Source organism: Podarcis pityusensis, assembly GCF_964106645.2.
Source record: "Podarcis pityusensis genome assembly, chromosome: 6".
NCBI lineage: Eukaryota > Metazoa > Chordata > Lepidosauria > Squamata > Lacertidae > Podarcis > Podarcis pityusensis.
This window is the reverse complement of record NC_138030.1, coordinates 31,847,121-31,864,491: the sequence shown is the minus strand read 5'-3', so window position 1 is coordinate 31,864,491 and position 17,371 is coordinate 31,847,121. Positions and strand designations below refer to the sequence as shown.

The 17,371-nt window shown below is 40.3% G+C and overlaps 1 protein-coding gene across 5 annotated transcripts; it reads right to left on the bottom strand.

Annotated features, from left to right (window-relative positions):
* Nucleotides 1-1,031: 1,031 nt before the first annotated feature.
* Nucleotides 1,032-17,322, bottom strand: DRAM2 (DNA damage regulated autophagy modulator 2). Of its 5 annotated transcripts, XM_081009909.1 has the most exons (9): nt 17,195-17,314; nt 16,112-16,238; nt 11,841-11,998; nt 9,381-9,448; nt 8,416-8,555; nt 7,402-7,579; nt 5,914-5,996; nt 3,851-3,943; nt 1,032-1,731 (listed from the first exon to the last, which is right to left on the bottom strand). In XM_081009909.1, the coding sequence occupies exons 3-9, from the start codon at nt 11,969-11,971 to the stop codon at nt 1,624-1,626; spliced, it is 801 nt and encodes a 266-aa protein (XP_080866035.1). In that variant the 5' UTR covers nt 11,972-11,998; nt 16,112-16,238; nt 17,195-17,314; the 3' UTR covers nt 1,032-1,623. The 5 variants fall into 5 exon arrangements, with proteins under 5 accessions (XP_080866035.1, XP_080866033.1, XP_080866036.1 ...); XM_081009907.1 differs by lacking the exon at nt 16,112-16,238 and having other exon boundaries at nt 17,195-17,322; XM_081009910.1 differs by lacking the exons at nt 16,112-16,238; nt 17,195-17,314 and adding an exon at nt 17,159-17,183.
* Nucleotides 17,323-17,371: the final 49 nt, after the last annotated feature.

The window sequence follows — 17,371 nt, the reverse complement described above, 5'->3', positions numbered from 1 at the left end:
AAACCATTGGCCACAATGCCATATAGAATATGTTCCCTTAGCTAATTATTCTTGGTAATCCATTAATAACCAGCTACCTTGAATTGTATATGAATACAAGTGGTTTAAATGGTTTTGGTTGTCCTAAAATATATAGAAACGAGTTCATCTCATAACAATCTTTTGTTTTATTCAGTTGCCTACTGTTCAGTTCCCTCTTACTATGTAAGAGAAGACAGCCCCATCACCTGGGTTCCATTGACACTGGCGGTACCATAACCTTACTGTTTATGAAAACAAAATTTTAACTTGTCTGTCTTGTTGATACCAGTATGATCTCAGAATATGTGTGGGATATAGAAAATGTTTGTTCTTCTAAAAGACAAAGGGTTCTGATTTTTAAAATCCACTCAAGTTTAGAACAGACATATCCCAACTTGTCCTTCTCTCATAGAATTGTAGAGTTGGAAGGGTCATCTAGTCCAAACCCCTACAATGCAGGAATCTCAACTAAAGCATCCATGACAGATGGCCATCCAACCTCTGCTTAAAAACCTCCAAGGAGAAAGAATCTACCACCTTCCAAGGGAATCTGTTCCACTGTGGGAAAGTTCTTCTTGATGTTGGTATCTTCTTTCTTGTAACTTGAATCCATTGGTTCATGTTCTGGAGCAGGAAAAAGCAAGCTGGCTCTCTTACATAGTTTCTAAACATCATCCAAATTTTGTTAAGCTGCAGGAGAAGTGATACCATCAATTTTGGAAGGAAATTTCCACATGTTACTTAGCAAAGAGAAGGTTTCTGTTTGATTCAGAAATTCTACAAAGTAGTATGAAAATACAATTATGGGAGGAGCTGTGCAATGACTGTACCTCCTACGTCTCCCCCCTAACGTGGCAACCATGTTGTGGCTGGCACCCACAGAACTCTCAAAATTCCAGGTGTGCCCACTGGCCCAGAAAGGTGGTTGACCCCTAATTTAATCTCTACATGGAATTTTTTCAATCCCATCTCCTTTCATGAGTATGCAGAATTCATGGATTTCAGTCAGCAAACTTTAATCTGTATTTTATTATTCATTTTATAAAAATCTAGAAGAAATGTTGCAGGCTGCTACTGGCAGTATTACTTCATATTTCAGAATTGCATTGCTTTATGGCTTAATTAAAAATATTTTCACATAAGTGACAGATTTCATTAACAATCCTTCATCAATATTTGCATATAAAATGACACATTTTTACTGCTTGCACAGAATGTGCTAAATCTTAAAACACATTTATAGAGTTGTAGATGTGGTTGATGACAATGAGACAAAGTAGGCATCTATCTTGTTAGTTGCATATTATGACTGATGGCATAACTGAGTAAAAACCAACGGTGTCTATGCTCAAGAGCAATGGCACTTCACTTTACTTAGGTGACCCTCCAGGACAGATTTGGGGAGAGGATAGGGAAGTCCCATTGTGAGCAGAAGTGCACTCAGGCAACATTGGATTTTTAGACACAAAACCAACACAGGTTCATCAGATATTAAAAGCCAGTGTTTGATCCAAAGTTTCCCTTCTGACAGAAAAAGCCATTCTCTGATGGACGGATTCCACCTTTGGATCCAAATCATACTCATTCTCCATTGTTATCTTCTCATATATTCCCTGTGGTTGGCATTCCTTGGTCATCTGCTAGTAGCTGCTGTTGTGTATAATAAAGATTGTGCCCATGCAGCAGTGCTTCTGTACGCAAGGAGATTTTCTGAAGAAGGGAACAGTGGTGGAAAAGAATGAATAAGGTCTGTCAATCCATTTTCGCAGAGCAACAACCGCAACATCAAACAGTTCTCCACTAGATCTCCTTCACTAGGTGGTGATGGTGGAATTGATGGGTCTCACTGGTTTGGATTACTATTGGCTGTTGTTTTTTAATTCCATAGATGTGTGGTGGGATTTTTTTCGGCTCAATGGCTGCATTTCCTCATGGGGAACATTCCAGCAGCTGCATCCCAGTAATAGGTGGGCTAGAGGTAAAAGCGGGTAACAAATGGATATAACTCTTACCTATTTACGGTAGGCTACACTCCAGCTATACAAGCCCCACATCTCTCAATCCACATAAACCAGAGGAATTATCACAGTTTAATTATTATTATTACTGACACATTCTAGCAAGGCAAAAGAACTCAAGGAGGGTATTGAGTAGGGCTGTGACAAGGACTGGATAGAGAAGCCTTGAGAGCTGTATCTAACCTGCAGGGCTGAGGTTCCCCACCTAAGCTACAGATGTACCTGGAGAGATTTAGTTGAAACACTTAAACCAGGGGTGGGATACCTGTGGTCCTCCAGATGTTGCTGAACTCCCATAATATCTGACCTGTGGCCATGTTTGCTGGGGAGGATGGAAGTGGGGAGTCCAATGTCATCTGGACTTCCTACCTGGCTTAAATAGACATGAACAGCTATGGCAAGGCACTAAAGGTGTCCTAATCCTCAAAAAAGGGTGGTGGTGGGGAATCACACTTTTAAGGGGAAGGTAGGGTATAAATTCATCAAAAGAATAACATTCTGCAGTGCGTAGCAGAAATGAATTTTTAAATGGTTTTCCATCACTAAATCCAGTGATCCATGAGACATTTATAAAGAAAGGTTTCGTGCATTTCTTTGTAATTTGGTATTGGCTCATAAGCAAGGATTATACTAGGACCTAAGTGCCCATGCAAGTCAGCAGCTGGCCTCATTATTAGCATAAACTTGCCATTTATCAATGTATCCAAACCAACCTGAAGAAGACATAACAAACCGAAGACTATACATGGGAGCCTTGTTGCCAGAGTCCTTCATGTACACAGTCTTATCTAGAAGATTTACTACCTAGCTGTACTCTTGATCTCGGTTATATTGAATGGCAAATTGCAAGACTGCATACAGTGGTACCTCGCAAGACGAATGCCTCTCAAGACGAAAAACTCGCAAGACGAAAGAGTTTTTCGTTTTTTTAGTTGCATCGCGAGACGAATTTCCCTATGGTCTTGCTTCGCAAGACGGAAACCGGAAACGTCTTGCAAGTTTGTTTCCTTTTTCTTAAAACTGTTACAGTAATACAGGGTGCATTGCTTGAAGAGGTGCAGTTGCGACTTGACTTCGGGGGAGCAACTCATAGCACGCGGTGTGGTAGCCTTTTTTGAGGTTTTTGAAGATTTTTTTGAAAAAATTGAAACCGTGCTTCGCAAGACGAAAAAACTCGCAAGACGAAAAAACTCGCAGAACGAATTAATTTCGTCTTGCGAGGCACCACTGTATATTCTTGTCAAGTTCTTTGTGACTACATACATGCCTTGTGTGGATTTTATTTTGAGTCATACTACCAATTGCACTGGGACTTTCAGTGCATATTATACTTTCATTGTATACAGAGTTGTGTTTGTTTTCATAAGCAAGGGAGACAACGCAGACAAAATGTTGTTCTTCATGCTTAAAAACAGATTTCTGAAAAAGGTAATATTGCAAGGCCAGCAATAAAGTAAACTATGCTTGTATGAAGTGTTCTTTTTTCTCTTGTAGCTCAGAAAAACAGCCATTTTAATTTCTGTGCTCCATCTAGTGCACATACTGTCTTAATAGTGGCTATCTAGTGTGCATACTGTCTTTAACAGTGGCCAGTCATGTACGTCAAAAGAGGAAGTTTACAGATCAAAAGCCACAAGCTTTTAGCATGGGGTGATATTTACCTTACACGATTTGCCATGGAAATTCACATTTCATATTATCCCATGAAGTGCCTTCCTTGTTGTGTTAAGCCACCCCCCAAAACTTCAGGATGGTTAAGGATATCTATTATCGCTTAGAAGCTATTCAACTAAAAACTCGCATTGGTTTACCTGGAAGTCACGAATGTAAGTAAGGAAAAAGCTGAGGAAAGAGAAAGCCAAAGACCACTCAGAGACTGTGCTCATGATGTGAAAAGTGTAACCCTGTAGAAGACAAAAACAGATTTCTATGAGAATACATCTTAGTGGTGAAAGATCACTAATAGCAGTTAAGTGACTGTCAACAAGTAGTCAAAACAAGAGGGAAGTATCAGCATGCCCAGGGGAACCCTACAGATTGCAAAAAGGTATGAATTGTTTTTGAAAAGATGAACACTTAAGGGGGCAAACCCTATAAAATCAGCTCATGGATGACTAAGCATGCTCAGTAGGCATAGCCTTTAAAGTAATAGTTGGAAAAGAAAAATGGAACAGATGGGGATGAGTTGAATACTGTATTTAGAGGAAATTAGGATGGGGGGATGAAACCCTGAATGCAAACCACCCTTTTACAACTGGGGATAAACTGCAGCATTTTGTTGCAGGTTTCTCTTGTTCCTTCTAAAATAGTCTCATAGATAATAAGTGTATGGAAAGTGTTATGTACTGAGTTGAATAGGATCCAAACTGCAGCAGTCTGATTGGTCCTAGAACAATAGGATCCAAAATGCAGCAGTCTGATTGGTCCTAGAACAATAGGATTCAGAATGCAGCAGTCTGATTGGTCCTAGAACAATGCAGCAGTATGATTGGTTGGCAGGAACCACCCAATCATGCTCCAGATAGAAGTGAATCCACAACCTGATTGGCTTACAGTAGAATTCCGGAATTAGCCAATCATGTGCAGCCCATTGTGTAAATAATGTATATAAAGCAGATACTGTGAGGGGGCTTTCATTCATTCCTCCTCACCACTATGAGCTGAATAAAGAGCATGAAATCACTTTGCGACTCTGAGTATATTTCAGAAAGTGTGTTGAGGGCTGATTTTCCCATAGCCACCTATTTGGACAGTATACAGAATGGCAGTGAATGAGTTCTGATTTGCGCTCCATACATTTTTGTTTGGTTATTTCCAGGTTCAGAGGCAATAGGCCAGTGAATAACCATGTTAAGGAGGAATGCTACACAATCATCTAGTGCTATGTGAATGAGCCTAGGTTCCTCATTCATATAGCACTAGACACTAGCTTTTTCTTTCCCTTAACTATGGTTTGTCATTTCATCCAAAAAGCTAAGTAAGGTTTGTTAATACTAATTACAGTTAATTTCAAAATAAGCCTCCTTCAAATAAAGATATATCGTGTTAAAGCTAACCATAATGTAGTGAACCACAATTCACAGTTCAGACAAAAACAGGCCAGAGTTAAGGAAAGCAAAAGCCTCACTTTCATGTGAAAGAAAGGAAGGGAAACATGCAAGCCTAGGAGGAGGCTACACTTATTCATGTAGCATAATGGGAGGAAACCCTGTTTTAACAAGGCCAACTTTGACCCCCCTGGTGGGTAAAGTCTGGCTCGTGAGCTGGAGAATCTCCATCCCTGTGCTTAAACCATGGTTTAGCACTATAACTGAAGATGGTCAATGCCATTTGCTGAAGAGTAACTGGGGGCTATTACCTTTATACCCTGCTTGTGGGCATTCCACAGACATCTGGCCGACCCAACTGAGCTCTTCTTACACATTTCTCTAGACTGGACTGGCATGAAATGGGCCGCAATATTTATAGAAAATGTGAGAAACACTTGTCTCATACTATTTAGGGTTATGTTTGTTAATTTATGTGCTACTTTATCTGTGGGGGGGGGGGGAGCTAGCAAATTGGCAGAAGCTCAGGCAGGGCAACTGTCATGCAATCTGGTTTTTAACTTTCCAGGTACCTTCTGGTTCAAATAGTCAAGCCAACAGTGGGTTTTAAGCTCCCTACATCACCACTGCCTTACTTTTGTATGCCCTGGTAATTTTTTACTGTGACTACTTAGCTGTTTGTTTTTTAGGGTGTGTGTGTGTGTGTGTGTGTGTGTGTGTGTGTGTGTGCATAGCTCTTCCCCCCCCCCCCAATATATATATGCTACAATGCAGAGGACCAATTTCCATTATGTCTTCAATTTTTCTCCTAAGAATATGAAACTTACGTTCTCCTGGGGGTCCCAATGCAGCTTCTGTACTAAACCTGTTCCACACAGGCCACTGTACAAAATGACTGAAGAAATAAACACTTTTAGCAGGTTAAGGAACACCCATGAGGCATACGGAGCACCCTCACTTTACATTCATCCTTGCTTGCCTTTATTTGCTTTTTCTCTGATCTAGGAGCTCTCCGGTTTATTGGCTGACTCATATCAAGAAATAGAAGAGATATTATTTTTCCTGGTATGGATCTTCAGTTTTGCTGGTCTCTTCAGTTTGTCCATGTCCTTTAAAAATGTGATAACCATAAACTGACCAAATGCCTCAGGTGAGATTTAGGGAGCAGTCCAAATCCAAGATCTGCCAGGATGAGTGGAGTTTGGAACAGGTGTATCTCTGGGCTAAGCCTAAACTCAGCCGGCTGAAGACCCTCAGTTTGGCTCAACTGGAGAATACTCTTCCAGCCAGCACTGGAATGAGTCCTGAAAAAGTTGTGTTCTGTGGAGAAGCAGAAGACTTGCCTCTTTTCCAAATTCAGCTCAATCACATGATTTAACTGCTCAATGGTAATCTTACTTGCAAAAAGGGTGGTGGAAGACAAACTCTATTTAAAGACTTGTTTTCCCTCTTCAGGCTTGGGCTCACTCAGTCCTACTCCTGAATGGAGTTTGGAATAGGAGTGAATTAACAGCAGCATAATTTACCCCAGTGCAATTAACACTGGCTTCCGACAGGTTTGATTGCTCTCCCCATCAATGCCAAACAGAATATTTTTCTTACCTCTTGTGAAATGTATACCAATATAGTTGAAATTTAGAGACTCACAAATGGATTTCCTTTCAAATACCTCTTAACATCTGCTTTGCGCTTTCAGCATTTGAGAAACCATTCAACTTTATCTTAGTCATTTATTTACGAAATAGATTTGCATCCTAGTCCCTATGCAGAGAAGTATGAATACATTCAGCATGTTTTTGAATAGCAGCGGCAGATTGTGATGTGCAGGAAGGGAGGCTAACCATTTCTTTCTGTGCTGCAATCCCTATGAAAATCCCTATGCTTTATTTTTCCTGGGAGGGAGGCTGTAATTGGCACCAGTGGCATCAACGTAATGTTGTTATACAAATATATGATGCAGCGGCATTTCGAATCCTACATATACTTAAATAAGCATCACAGAACTGGGAAAGATGCATAAAAAGAACAAAAACTATCTGAGGGCTTGAGAACCTTCCATAGAAGGAAAGGCTAGAACATTTAAAACCTTTGGGTTAGGAAAAAAGTCAGCCGGAAGTAAAATACTGGACTAGATATACCTTTGGTCTGATCAAATAGGGCTCTTCTTATGTTCTTATACTAACACCCACTGAAGTCACAGAGACTTCCAAATAGAACATGGATGAGTTGAACTGCAGTCTTATGTTCACATTCTACTATTTGAATATAAATTATACATGTTTACTGTTTTAATGACATTTCACCACAAAGGATACTACTCACTATGCTCGATGTACACCACAGCAGAACTGTCAGTCTGATCCAAAAAATGCCCTTTCCATGAATCCCTGGTTGCATCTTGTAAGAAAGAACTGTTTGAACCAGAATGTAAATGGCTCCTATTCCAAACGTGAGACAGGCTCCGGTTACATGCATAGAAAATAAAGTGCTTTTCTGGAGGAAAAGAACACAGGTTTCAAAGCTGGTTTGACCAAGTAATATTTGAAAGCTGAACAATTCAGTCAATAAACTGAGACTTTAGAGGGGTGGCTCCCAAGGAGAGTTAACATTTTCAAAAAAATGTGGTTTGATAGCAAAATCATATACCTATTTCTTACATCTGTCTCCCAGACTTAATTCATGTTTTGTATTTTTTACACTTACAACATTTTTACCCTACTCTTTAGTGGAAAAGAATAGTTTACATGCTAGTTTTTCTCCAGGAAGCTCAAAGTAGCACACATGTGGTTTCCAGATAGTCTCTCACCCAACTACTGACAAGACTCAGATATGTCTAGCTTGAAGGTTGCTGGATTATGTGTGTCTAGAACTCTGATAGCACTTTAACCTCAACAACTCTTAGAAGGTTAGGCTGAGAGACTGCAACCAGCCCAAGGCCATCCAATAAGCTTTGTGCCTGAGCATTTCATTTCATTTCTTAAGACTTATTAGTCACTTGTCACCTGAATATCTCCAAGCGGCTTACAGCAAAAAAGGTAAGTTTTGCTTAACAAATCATGTGTAAATATTGAAATTCACACCAATAAAACAAAACAGCACTAATTGCTACCAAGTAAATGTACAGCAAGGTCATGGCAATCGTACAATTGTGGCCTGACAACCAAAGCCCAATTGTAAATACAAACCTATTATGAGATGAAAAATTGTGTTTCATGTGCATTCACTACCCAAATTTATGCTGGAAGGCAATCAGTAGGCAACTTCTCTGGAGAGAAAAAAAAAGCCTATCATATCCTATATTCCAAAACAATTAAAGATGAAGTACAAACCTGGAAGTTTGCAATGACGCAAAGCCCAAAGCAACTAACTGTTCCTAACACAAAGCCAGCTTTATTTAACCTGAAGATCTTGGGGTTGTCAGGATTCAAAGCATCAACTTGTTTGTATCGGACATACATGGTTGCCATGCCTGTGAAATAATCCAAATACAGCACAGTAAGACTATGGTATAAAAAACTGCCCTTGGAATAAGCCAAGTATAATTGGTGGCCACCTAAAACTAGCTGTCAGGTACTCAAAATACAATAGGAGGGAAGAAAGTCTGTGAATGCAGCCCTGAGGGCAGATGAATTTTACTTATATGACGTAGCCATGTTAGTATGTTGCAGCAAAAAGAAAATGGCATCTTTAAAAGACTTAACAAATTGATTAAGGTAGAAGCTTTCGTGGACCTGTTCACTTTGTTAGATGCATGAAGTATTCTCCTGAGCTATAGGGATATATTCACATGGTTTTGCAGGAGCAAAATTGTAAACAGTATGGACAGAAGGAAATGCAATGCAGGAAGCACAAAACAGTGATAATCATATATTAAGAGAGAGAATTCACAAACAGTTGTTTATAACAAACATCCTGGCATTGGTATGGCTATTAACTATGTAGTATCTCAAAACCCTTTGTCTTACACTTTAATGCATTTGTAAGTTTTTAAGCTGTCACAAGATTCTGTGTCATATACAATTACTTGTCTACTATGAGACAGGCAGATTTAGCAGGATTATTTATGGAATAATGAATAGTCAATAATCATATTGCCACCTGTATTTGCCATGGCAATCTTTAAGGACAGTTGTTGTGGTGTCCTTGTCTCACTTCCATCAGTGCACCTTTTCCACATGGCAAGGGCATCTCAATAGCTATGCTACAGATACAGAATTCCTTCCCTTTGGAGTCTCACAAAGCCTATGTCTAAGCATCTTTCAGAAGCCTAGGATTCTTTCCCCCCTGTACTTACCCAAAAGAGCGGCAATGTTTAACATTATCCCAAACAAACATCTTTCAGGGGGTGTTGTTCCTGTGTCACTGAAAGAAAAGCAATGTAAGATACAGTGACTCTAAAACTAACCAAATGCACAACTAAAAAATGGGAGACATTTAAATTTTTAAATACCAATTTGTAAGTATCAAGAATAAGCAGTAGATGGGGAAAAATACAACTATCAAAAGGGAAGCAACCAAAAACAAATCCATGCCCATGCAGTACTTGAGGCACAATTCATTTGGTTTTTGTATTATTTCAAAATGCATAGAGTAAGTTTTTAATGCTGGAAAATCTAGCACAATTATATTTATTAAAGGAACAAGTTTTTTAAAGACTTATAAAAGGTTGTTTGTCAAATATAGAGCCTTTTTATTTATTTATTTAATATAGCCAGCTATGCATGGCTAAAGTTTACCAATGTCTGACAAATTTTCTGACTCCAAGTCATTTAAGAATTTCAATACATGAATAATGGCAAAGTTCTAAAAAGCAAAGTGCAGTCTTATCAGGCTGCCTATATGCTATCTCTATGTATTCATCCAGAAACGTAGACCTTCACTCCCACCCCCTTGCAAATTATCTGCTAAAAATATTTGCTAGTAATCCTTTCTCTTGCTCACAGCATGCTGGATCTCTGATTTTTAACACTGCCCAGTGAATTACATAACGCAGGAGCAGGGAACCTCAGGCTGGCAGGCCAAATGTGGCCCTTGGAGCTCTCCCTAGGCCACAACACCTCACCGGCCTTGCTTCACACCCCAACAATTTTTGCCAGGCTAGGATGTGGCCATGTATTCTGATAACGCCTCTTGCTTTTCTGCATGGAGATACAGAGGGGTGTGTGAGTATGTGCAGAAACTAGCCTTTCATTGCTCAGCCTCTAGTTCTCCCTAACACTAGCATGTGGTCCTTGAAAGGTTGCCCAAAAGGGGATGCAGCCCCAGAACTGAAAAAAGGTTCCCTGACATCAGGCATGACAAGGCCTAGAAATGGATAGCTCAGTTGGTGAGAGCATGGTGTTGATAACACCAAGGTTACAGGTTCGATTCCTGTATGGGACAGCTGCATATTCCTGCATTGCAGGAGGTTGGACTAAATGATCCTCTGGATCCCATTCAACTCTGCATTTCTATGATTCTAAGGTTTATCTGCCACCCCAGACATACGGCATTACGAATAATGAAGCAAGGACCCTGAAAATATATGAAAGGGGAGAGTGTTCATATCAGCGATATTATTTTTCTTCATCTGAACACATTAGATTACCTTTTTCTATAGTACTAATATTATTTATTTATATTATTTATTCATCTTTATATTTATATGCCACATTTCCTCCATGGAGCTCATGGTGGAGTGCATGGTGCTCCCACTTCCTCATTTTATCCTCACAACCACACTGTGAGGTAGCGTAGGTTGAGAGGCAGTGACTCTGCAACACTTCCCCCACAACAGTTTTCTTGTAAAAATGTATACTTATCCAATGGCATTTAAAACTCTATATTTAATTAAAACAGTAAGAAGCTCTTATGGATGTTTGGTTACAAGGAATATATGCATCATAGGAAAGAGATCTAACTGACCTGCTCTAGGACCTGTAGCTGGCATGTTAATGGAGAAAATGGATAACTCGGATGCAGGTTTCTCCCTGCCTCTTGGTTTCCAGTGATCACAGCAGCTACACCCACATTGCCTGGGAATAGCCAAATAGGAATCTGTATCTTAGTCAAAATGTGTACGCGGTTTATTACAGCTGCAGATTCTTGCAGTCTCCTATAGTTAAAACATGGCTGCAGGCAAGTTATAACCTATAACCATTTATTGATTTTGCCATACTCCTCTGTAAGAAATTGGGAAGTATACAAACTTCACCGTCCAGCAAAGCCGAGGGGAGAGGAACAAGTTTTTCAGCATTCAAAATAAAAAAAATCCTTCCAGTAGCACCTTTAAGACCAACTAAGTTAGTTCTTGGTATGAGCTTTCGTGTGCAAGCACACTTCTTCAGATACCACTTCTTCAGATATACCTTTTTCAGCATTGTTAGATAGAAATGAAATAACTTTAAATTGGTATGCATATGCCTTTTTAAAAATTAGGAGTTCCACACCCCCCAAAGGGGGAGTGCTTTCCTATGCAGTGATCTTTTGTTATACTGTACAGTGGTACCTCTGGTTACAAACTTAATTCATTCTGGAGGTCCGTTCTTAAGCTGAAACCGTTCTTCTTCTGAAGGGCGCTTTCGCTAATGGGGCCTCCTGCCGTGCGCATGCTTCTGGTGCGCAATTTCTGTTCACATCCTGGGGCAAAGTTCACAACCAGGAGCAGCTACTTCCAGGTTAGCGGAGCTTGTAACCTGAAGTGTTTGTAACCAGAAGCGTCCATAACCAGAGGTACCGCTGTATGTAACAATGCAATAGTAAAAGTCTTACTGACCTGATGTAGGGCACCAAAGGGTCAACATGATGTAAGACGACTGCAGTAATGTATGAGAACACAAAGGAAGCAGATGTCCAAATAACGAGGGCAGAAGGCAAGATGCTCAGACCTTGCTGAAACCACCACATCTCAAAATCATCTTCCAAGTCCAAACACTGAAGAATGAAGAGATACCATTAACTATGTTTTCTCTTCCCCTTCCTTGCCATTGAAAGCAAACAATTCTTTTCGTATGCAGTCTTCTTTGTGTTTAGAAACACACCCAGGCAAACAATTTTACTGACTCAAGACCTTTGTCCCAAGAGATTAGCTTGTTTCACTTTCCGTGCCTGCACTGCAATACCAACACAAACCAGGAAACAGAAAGTTATTGCAATACAGAAGCTGAATGGAAACTAGAAAGCAGAAATGTATTTTGAATATGTGCAAGACTAATTTTTTTTTTTTTTAAAAGGAGATGGGGGCATGGGAAAGAAAGAATCTAATAAACAGTGTCAAATCTTCCTAGTTTTCTTGACTGTTTCATCTCTTGGCAGAGATATAAAAATGATCACTGTTTTACCAATTATGTGCAATATCGTAAAAGCATAAAAGAGATGGATGGCATGACAACAAATTCCACATACAGTGAAAAATAATCTTCTAATAAACAATGGGAACATATGAAAACCTGCATAACTGTTAAGAGGATTAAAAAAAACCAAATACCATGACTAAAGACTGGAACTAAACACATTAGAAAAGAGCAATTATTGTTTCCAAGAGAGGAGCAGGCTGATACTACTTGGAATAACCTGGGTCAATCTCCACCTAAAGTTGGAGAAAAATATGGGCATTGTAAAAGTGGGGTCCTTTTTTATCTAACTGTGAGCATAACGTCATGTTTACACAGTAACAACAGCAATCCCAGCCTTAGATATTGGTTTATCCAGCTAATGCTGCTCAGATTTCTGCTTAAAAATGGACAACACAGTGTAGGGGAGCATCATTGGGCTTGAAAAGAATGCAGCTTTTCCTTTCTACACTCCATTATTTGGTAATGTGCTGGAACCATCTAGCTTTACCCTTAATATTCTTCTGAATCTGTTCCAAGCTCTGAAACAGGGGTCGGCAACCTTTTTCAGCTGTGGGCCGGTCCACCGTCCCTCAGACCATGTGGTGGGCCGGACTATATTTTGAAAAAAATAATGAACAAATTCCTATGCCCCACAAATAACCCATAGATGCATTTTAAATAAAAGCACACATTCTACTCATGTAAAAACACCAGGCAGGCCCCACAAATAATCCAGAGGTGCATTTTAAATAAAAGGACACATTCTACTCATGTAAAAGCACACTGATTCCCAGGCCATCCACAGGCCAGGTTGAGAAGGCGATTGGGCCACATCTGGCCCATGGACCTTAGGTTGCCTACCCCTGCTCTAAAATTTTTTGTAAGAATATTAATTTTAATATTACCAGCATGCTGTTTTTATTTATCCAAGATAAGAATTTAAACAGGGAATCCAATTCATTCCTGTTTGAAGCCTTTCCACTGCTATGTATTTTTTAGAGTAAACGATGGTTGAATAGCACTGGACACTGCTAATTGATGGTAGGGACTATTTAACAAATGGGACTATTTAACATTTCTTAAGCATTAACAGTGGCGGGGGGGCTCTATATGGGCCTCTGACTATTCTCAGATACTGATACTTCTGCACAAAGGCTAAGTAATGCTTTTAGATGAGAAAAGCATATATTATTGGATTCCTCATATCCCGCAACAGCAGGTGTCCCACAGAAAAAGAGTTAACACATTCAGCACCAGAGACAGAGAACATTCAGAAGACCTGTAACATGGTTGTGCTTTCCTGGATTTCAAACCATAGATTGTAGGTAGATGTGTTCAATTTCCAAATTCATACAAGTACATGAAAATGTGGTACATGGCATTGTGGGCAGAATTCAGTTTGCTGAGAGCCTCACCTTTCATTTTAAAAAGTGTTTCCTTCCCTTGTGGTTGTAAAAATAGGACACAAAGTATGTGAGCAATACATGATGAGTCTCAGGTGGGTGGAGGAGTATTTCCGGGGGGGGGGGGGGGCAGAGATTTAATGCCTTGCATGGATCTTTACACTTCTCCATAAGAGGTCGAAGCGGACTACATTCTAATCTGAATAAATTATATAGATTAAAGAATTAAAGAGTTTAACACAGCCACAGAATTACTCTAATAGTGAACATGGAAATCTTCTCAGCGGCTATTCCAGCAGGTCACCAGTTATATAACTTTTAAAAATTAGTACTTTAATTTGTTTTCCCCTTCCCTTTCCACTCCTTTTCCTTTACTATCATGTCTACTGTAAACATTTGGGCAGTTTTTTAGTAAATGTGCATCACTTTAAAGTGTTAGAAGTTGTATAAATTATAAAGTAGTAACGGAAACAATTAGAACTTGGCTTAGGTCTTATCCTATCCCCCTATTTGCTTTTCATATCAGCACTCTACTTTGTCAGGGCCACTGACCCCAGGTTACAATGGTGAAACCTGCTCTTTGACTTTGATCTGATGCACCTATCTAAGGGCGGGAATATATTGCAAACACATAATATCCATAGCAAAACTTGAGAACTGCTTTCCAAAGGGAAAAACTAGATGCAGGAGAAAGATTTGAAGCAGAGAAATGGTGAGGTAAGGGGAAAGGGGCTGTTAAAACCTCTCTCTACCTACCAGTTATTCACTCCACACCAATCACCCTTCATTCAAAGCCACATTTCCTTCCCCCAGGTTTCCATACGCTTGCATGCAAAATGTAGCCAGGTCCTAAATATGGCAGTTTCTCTTTTAACCATCCTGTGAACTCCAACCACATAGCTTTGGATATTTTGTATTTTGAAAATACTAGGAATCCTGAGAGCTCACTGACAATTGGATCTATTGGGAACAGAACACAAATCCTCACTTTCCCACAATGGAAAATCCTCACATATCCTTAGGTATGGCATTCTAGTTTGGCAAATAAGCTCTCGCCCCTTTCTGCTGCCAACACTTGGACTCAAGAGCCTATTAATTCTATAAAGAGCAGGATGTCCATTCACAAAAATACTGGTCATACCACCTACCAAAAACACTTATCATCAGCTGGAACTGTCAAATGTAACTACAATTTCTACCATTGTGTGGTGAAAGATTTATTCTAGCTGGAGTACTTGATCATTACACTTGATATGCTGAAGCCACAGGAGTACTGTGCATGCTGTTTTTAGCTCACAAAGTCTAACTAGAAAGTAATCAGGGACCATAGCACAACTCTTTGGCTGCAGTGGATACTACTAAACTACTTCCCCATGCACCCCACAGCTTAGCAATACAACTCGTAAGGAAAACAGTTGTATGTAGGATGTAGCTTAAATCAACTACGGTATACACATAGCGCCAACCAGGATCAGATTCTCAGTGTCTATGATAAAACTCCCAATTCTGTTGGGTAAAGGAAAGTTTAGGGTATAGGAAAGTTTAGTTATTGGGAATAGCGACAGGATTTTATCATTTTAAACTGTTTATAAAGTTTCTATATTGAAGGCTTCTGGGGCTCCACATTGGGCATAAATTTGATAAAATAAATATTTTATTTTCCCTGAAATAAGTATGACACACACAACATAGAGTGGAGCTGCAGGTGTTAGTGCAGATTTCAAGATATGGGAGATACATTCTGATGAATGTGGATGTGTCCGACTCTATGAAAAAGGAAAATTAGGTGTTTCTGAAACTAGTTGCAGATAAAAAATACTGATGAACTCTGGCAGTAGGTCACATGCCATTCATGAGAAAGGGTTGCAACATTTGGGACATTTTCTTTTAGAGAAAGGCAAGTAAGAGGTGGCATGGTGGAGAGAGAAAAGTTTACTTCCTCATAACACTGGAATTTGTGGACATCCAGTGAAGCTGAAAGTTGGAAGATTCAGGGCAAAAGAAAAGAAGTACTGTACTTATTCATGTGGCACATAATTAAACTATGGAACTCACTCCCACAAGAGGCAGTGATGGCCGACAACTTGGATGGCTTTTAAAAAAGGATTGGACAAATTAATGGGGAATAAAGCTATCAATGGCTACCAACCACAATGCCTATGCTCTGCCTCCATGGTCAGAACAGTATCCTTCTGAGTACCAGTTGCTGCAAACTACAGGAGGGCAGAGTGCTCTTATGTTCAGGTCTTGCTTTTGAGTTTCCCACAGGCATATGGTTGGCCACCGTGAGAGAAAGTTTCTTTAGTTACCTCCCATTTTTCTTTCTTGTTGGAATCGTCTGCATTTGCACCTTCAATATTACACTTTTAAGAAACATCCATCCATTTTGGACTCTCTTCTCTTTGAGTATTTCAGACTATGGGATCTCACCTGCATCTTTAAGTTACAATGGATAAAAATTAAACTCCTTTTCAACATTAAAAGCTGCAGTATTTAAGCTGTATATCTATAGTAGGAAATTCGGTTTCTGAAAGTTCCATAGCTCCCAGATTTTAATTTAAACTGATGTTGCTACTATTTTACTCTTCCTCCTCAGCTATTTCATTGGTTCAAAACAAGAAAAAATGCTACAAGAAAAAAAAAGATTTGTGGCTTTCTAGTCAACAAAGACAGCTTCAAGCTGGACACAACTGCAGAACACAGCACAGAGCTAATGCCCTACCCTCTAAGAGTGCAAAGAAGGATTCTTCCCAGCACAGTCATTCGATTACAAAGCAGAGCCCAACTAATTTAGGAGACACAAAAAAAGCCTTCATTGGGACAAACAAAGGCATAGTCATAATGATAATTTCGTCTTCTCAAATGCAGGAAGTCATACCTCAAATGAGAACGTCTTAACGTTTGCATCAAAAAAAAGCTACCAGAAAGTTACCATTCTCGGGCAAAAGAAAAAAAACCCCTGAAAAATAAACACTCTTACCAGCCACCAGCTCTCTTTAGGCTGAGAAAGGGGACAACAGCAGTTGCTACCTCTCCCTCCACTTTCCCGACTCGTGTGCCTTTAACAGCTACCAGAAGTTCAACCGGGGGGGGGTATTCTGCGTATGGGGCTGTGTTTAATGGGGAAACTAAATCCGTTGAACGTCTGCCTGTCATACGGCTGTTAAAGCCACAGTCCTTCCCTCCCTCCCTCTCTCTCGGGGCGGGGAGAAGGTGCCCTTGGCACGGAAGAGTCGTTTTCATGCGACCCTCCTGAGGAGGAGGAGGAGGAGGAGGAAGGCGGGAGGCAGGCGCGCTCCCTTTCCCCGCCCGCGGCACCTGAGGTGACCCTGTCCCCCTCACGCCAAAGTACACACTTTGATATTCGACCCTCCAGGGAGGTGTTAATTTACCGTCTCGCTCTCTCCCTCATCTCGCTGCCCCAGCCGCCTCCTCTCTGAGGGGGGAGCAGCGAAAGGGCGGACGCGAGAGGAGGGAACGGGTCACGGGCGGGCGGGCGCGACGCTCCCTCCTCCCTCAGCCAACCCCCGCCTTCCCTTCCAGGCGCGTCCCTGGAGCCAGCCAAGCAG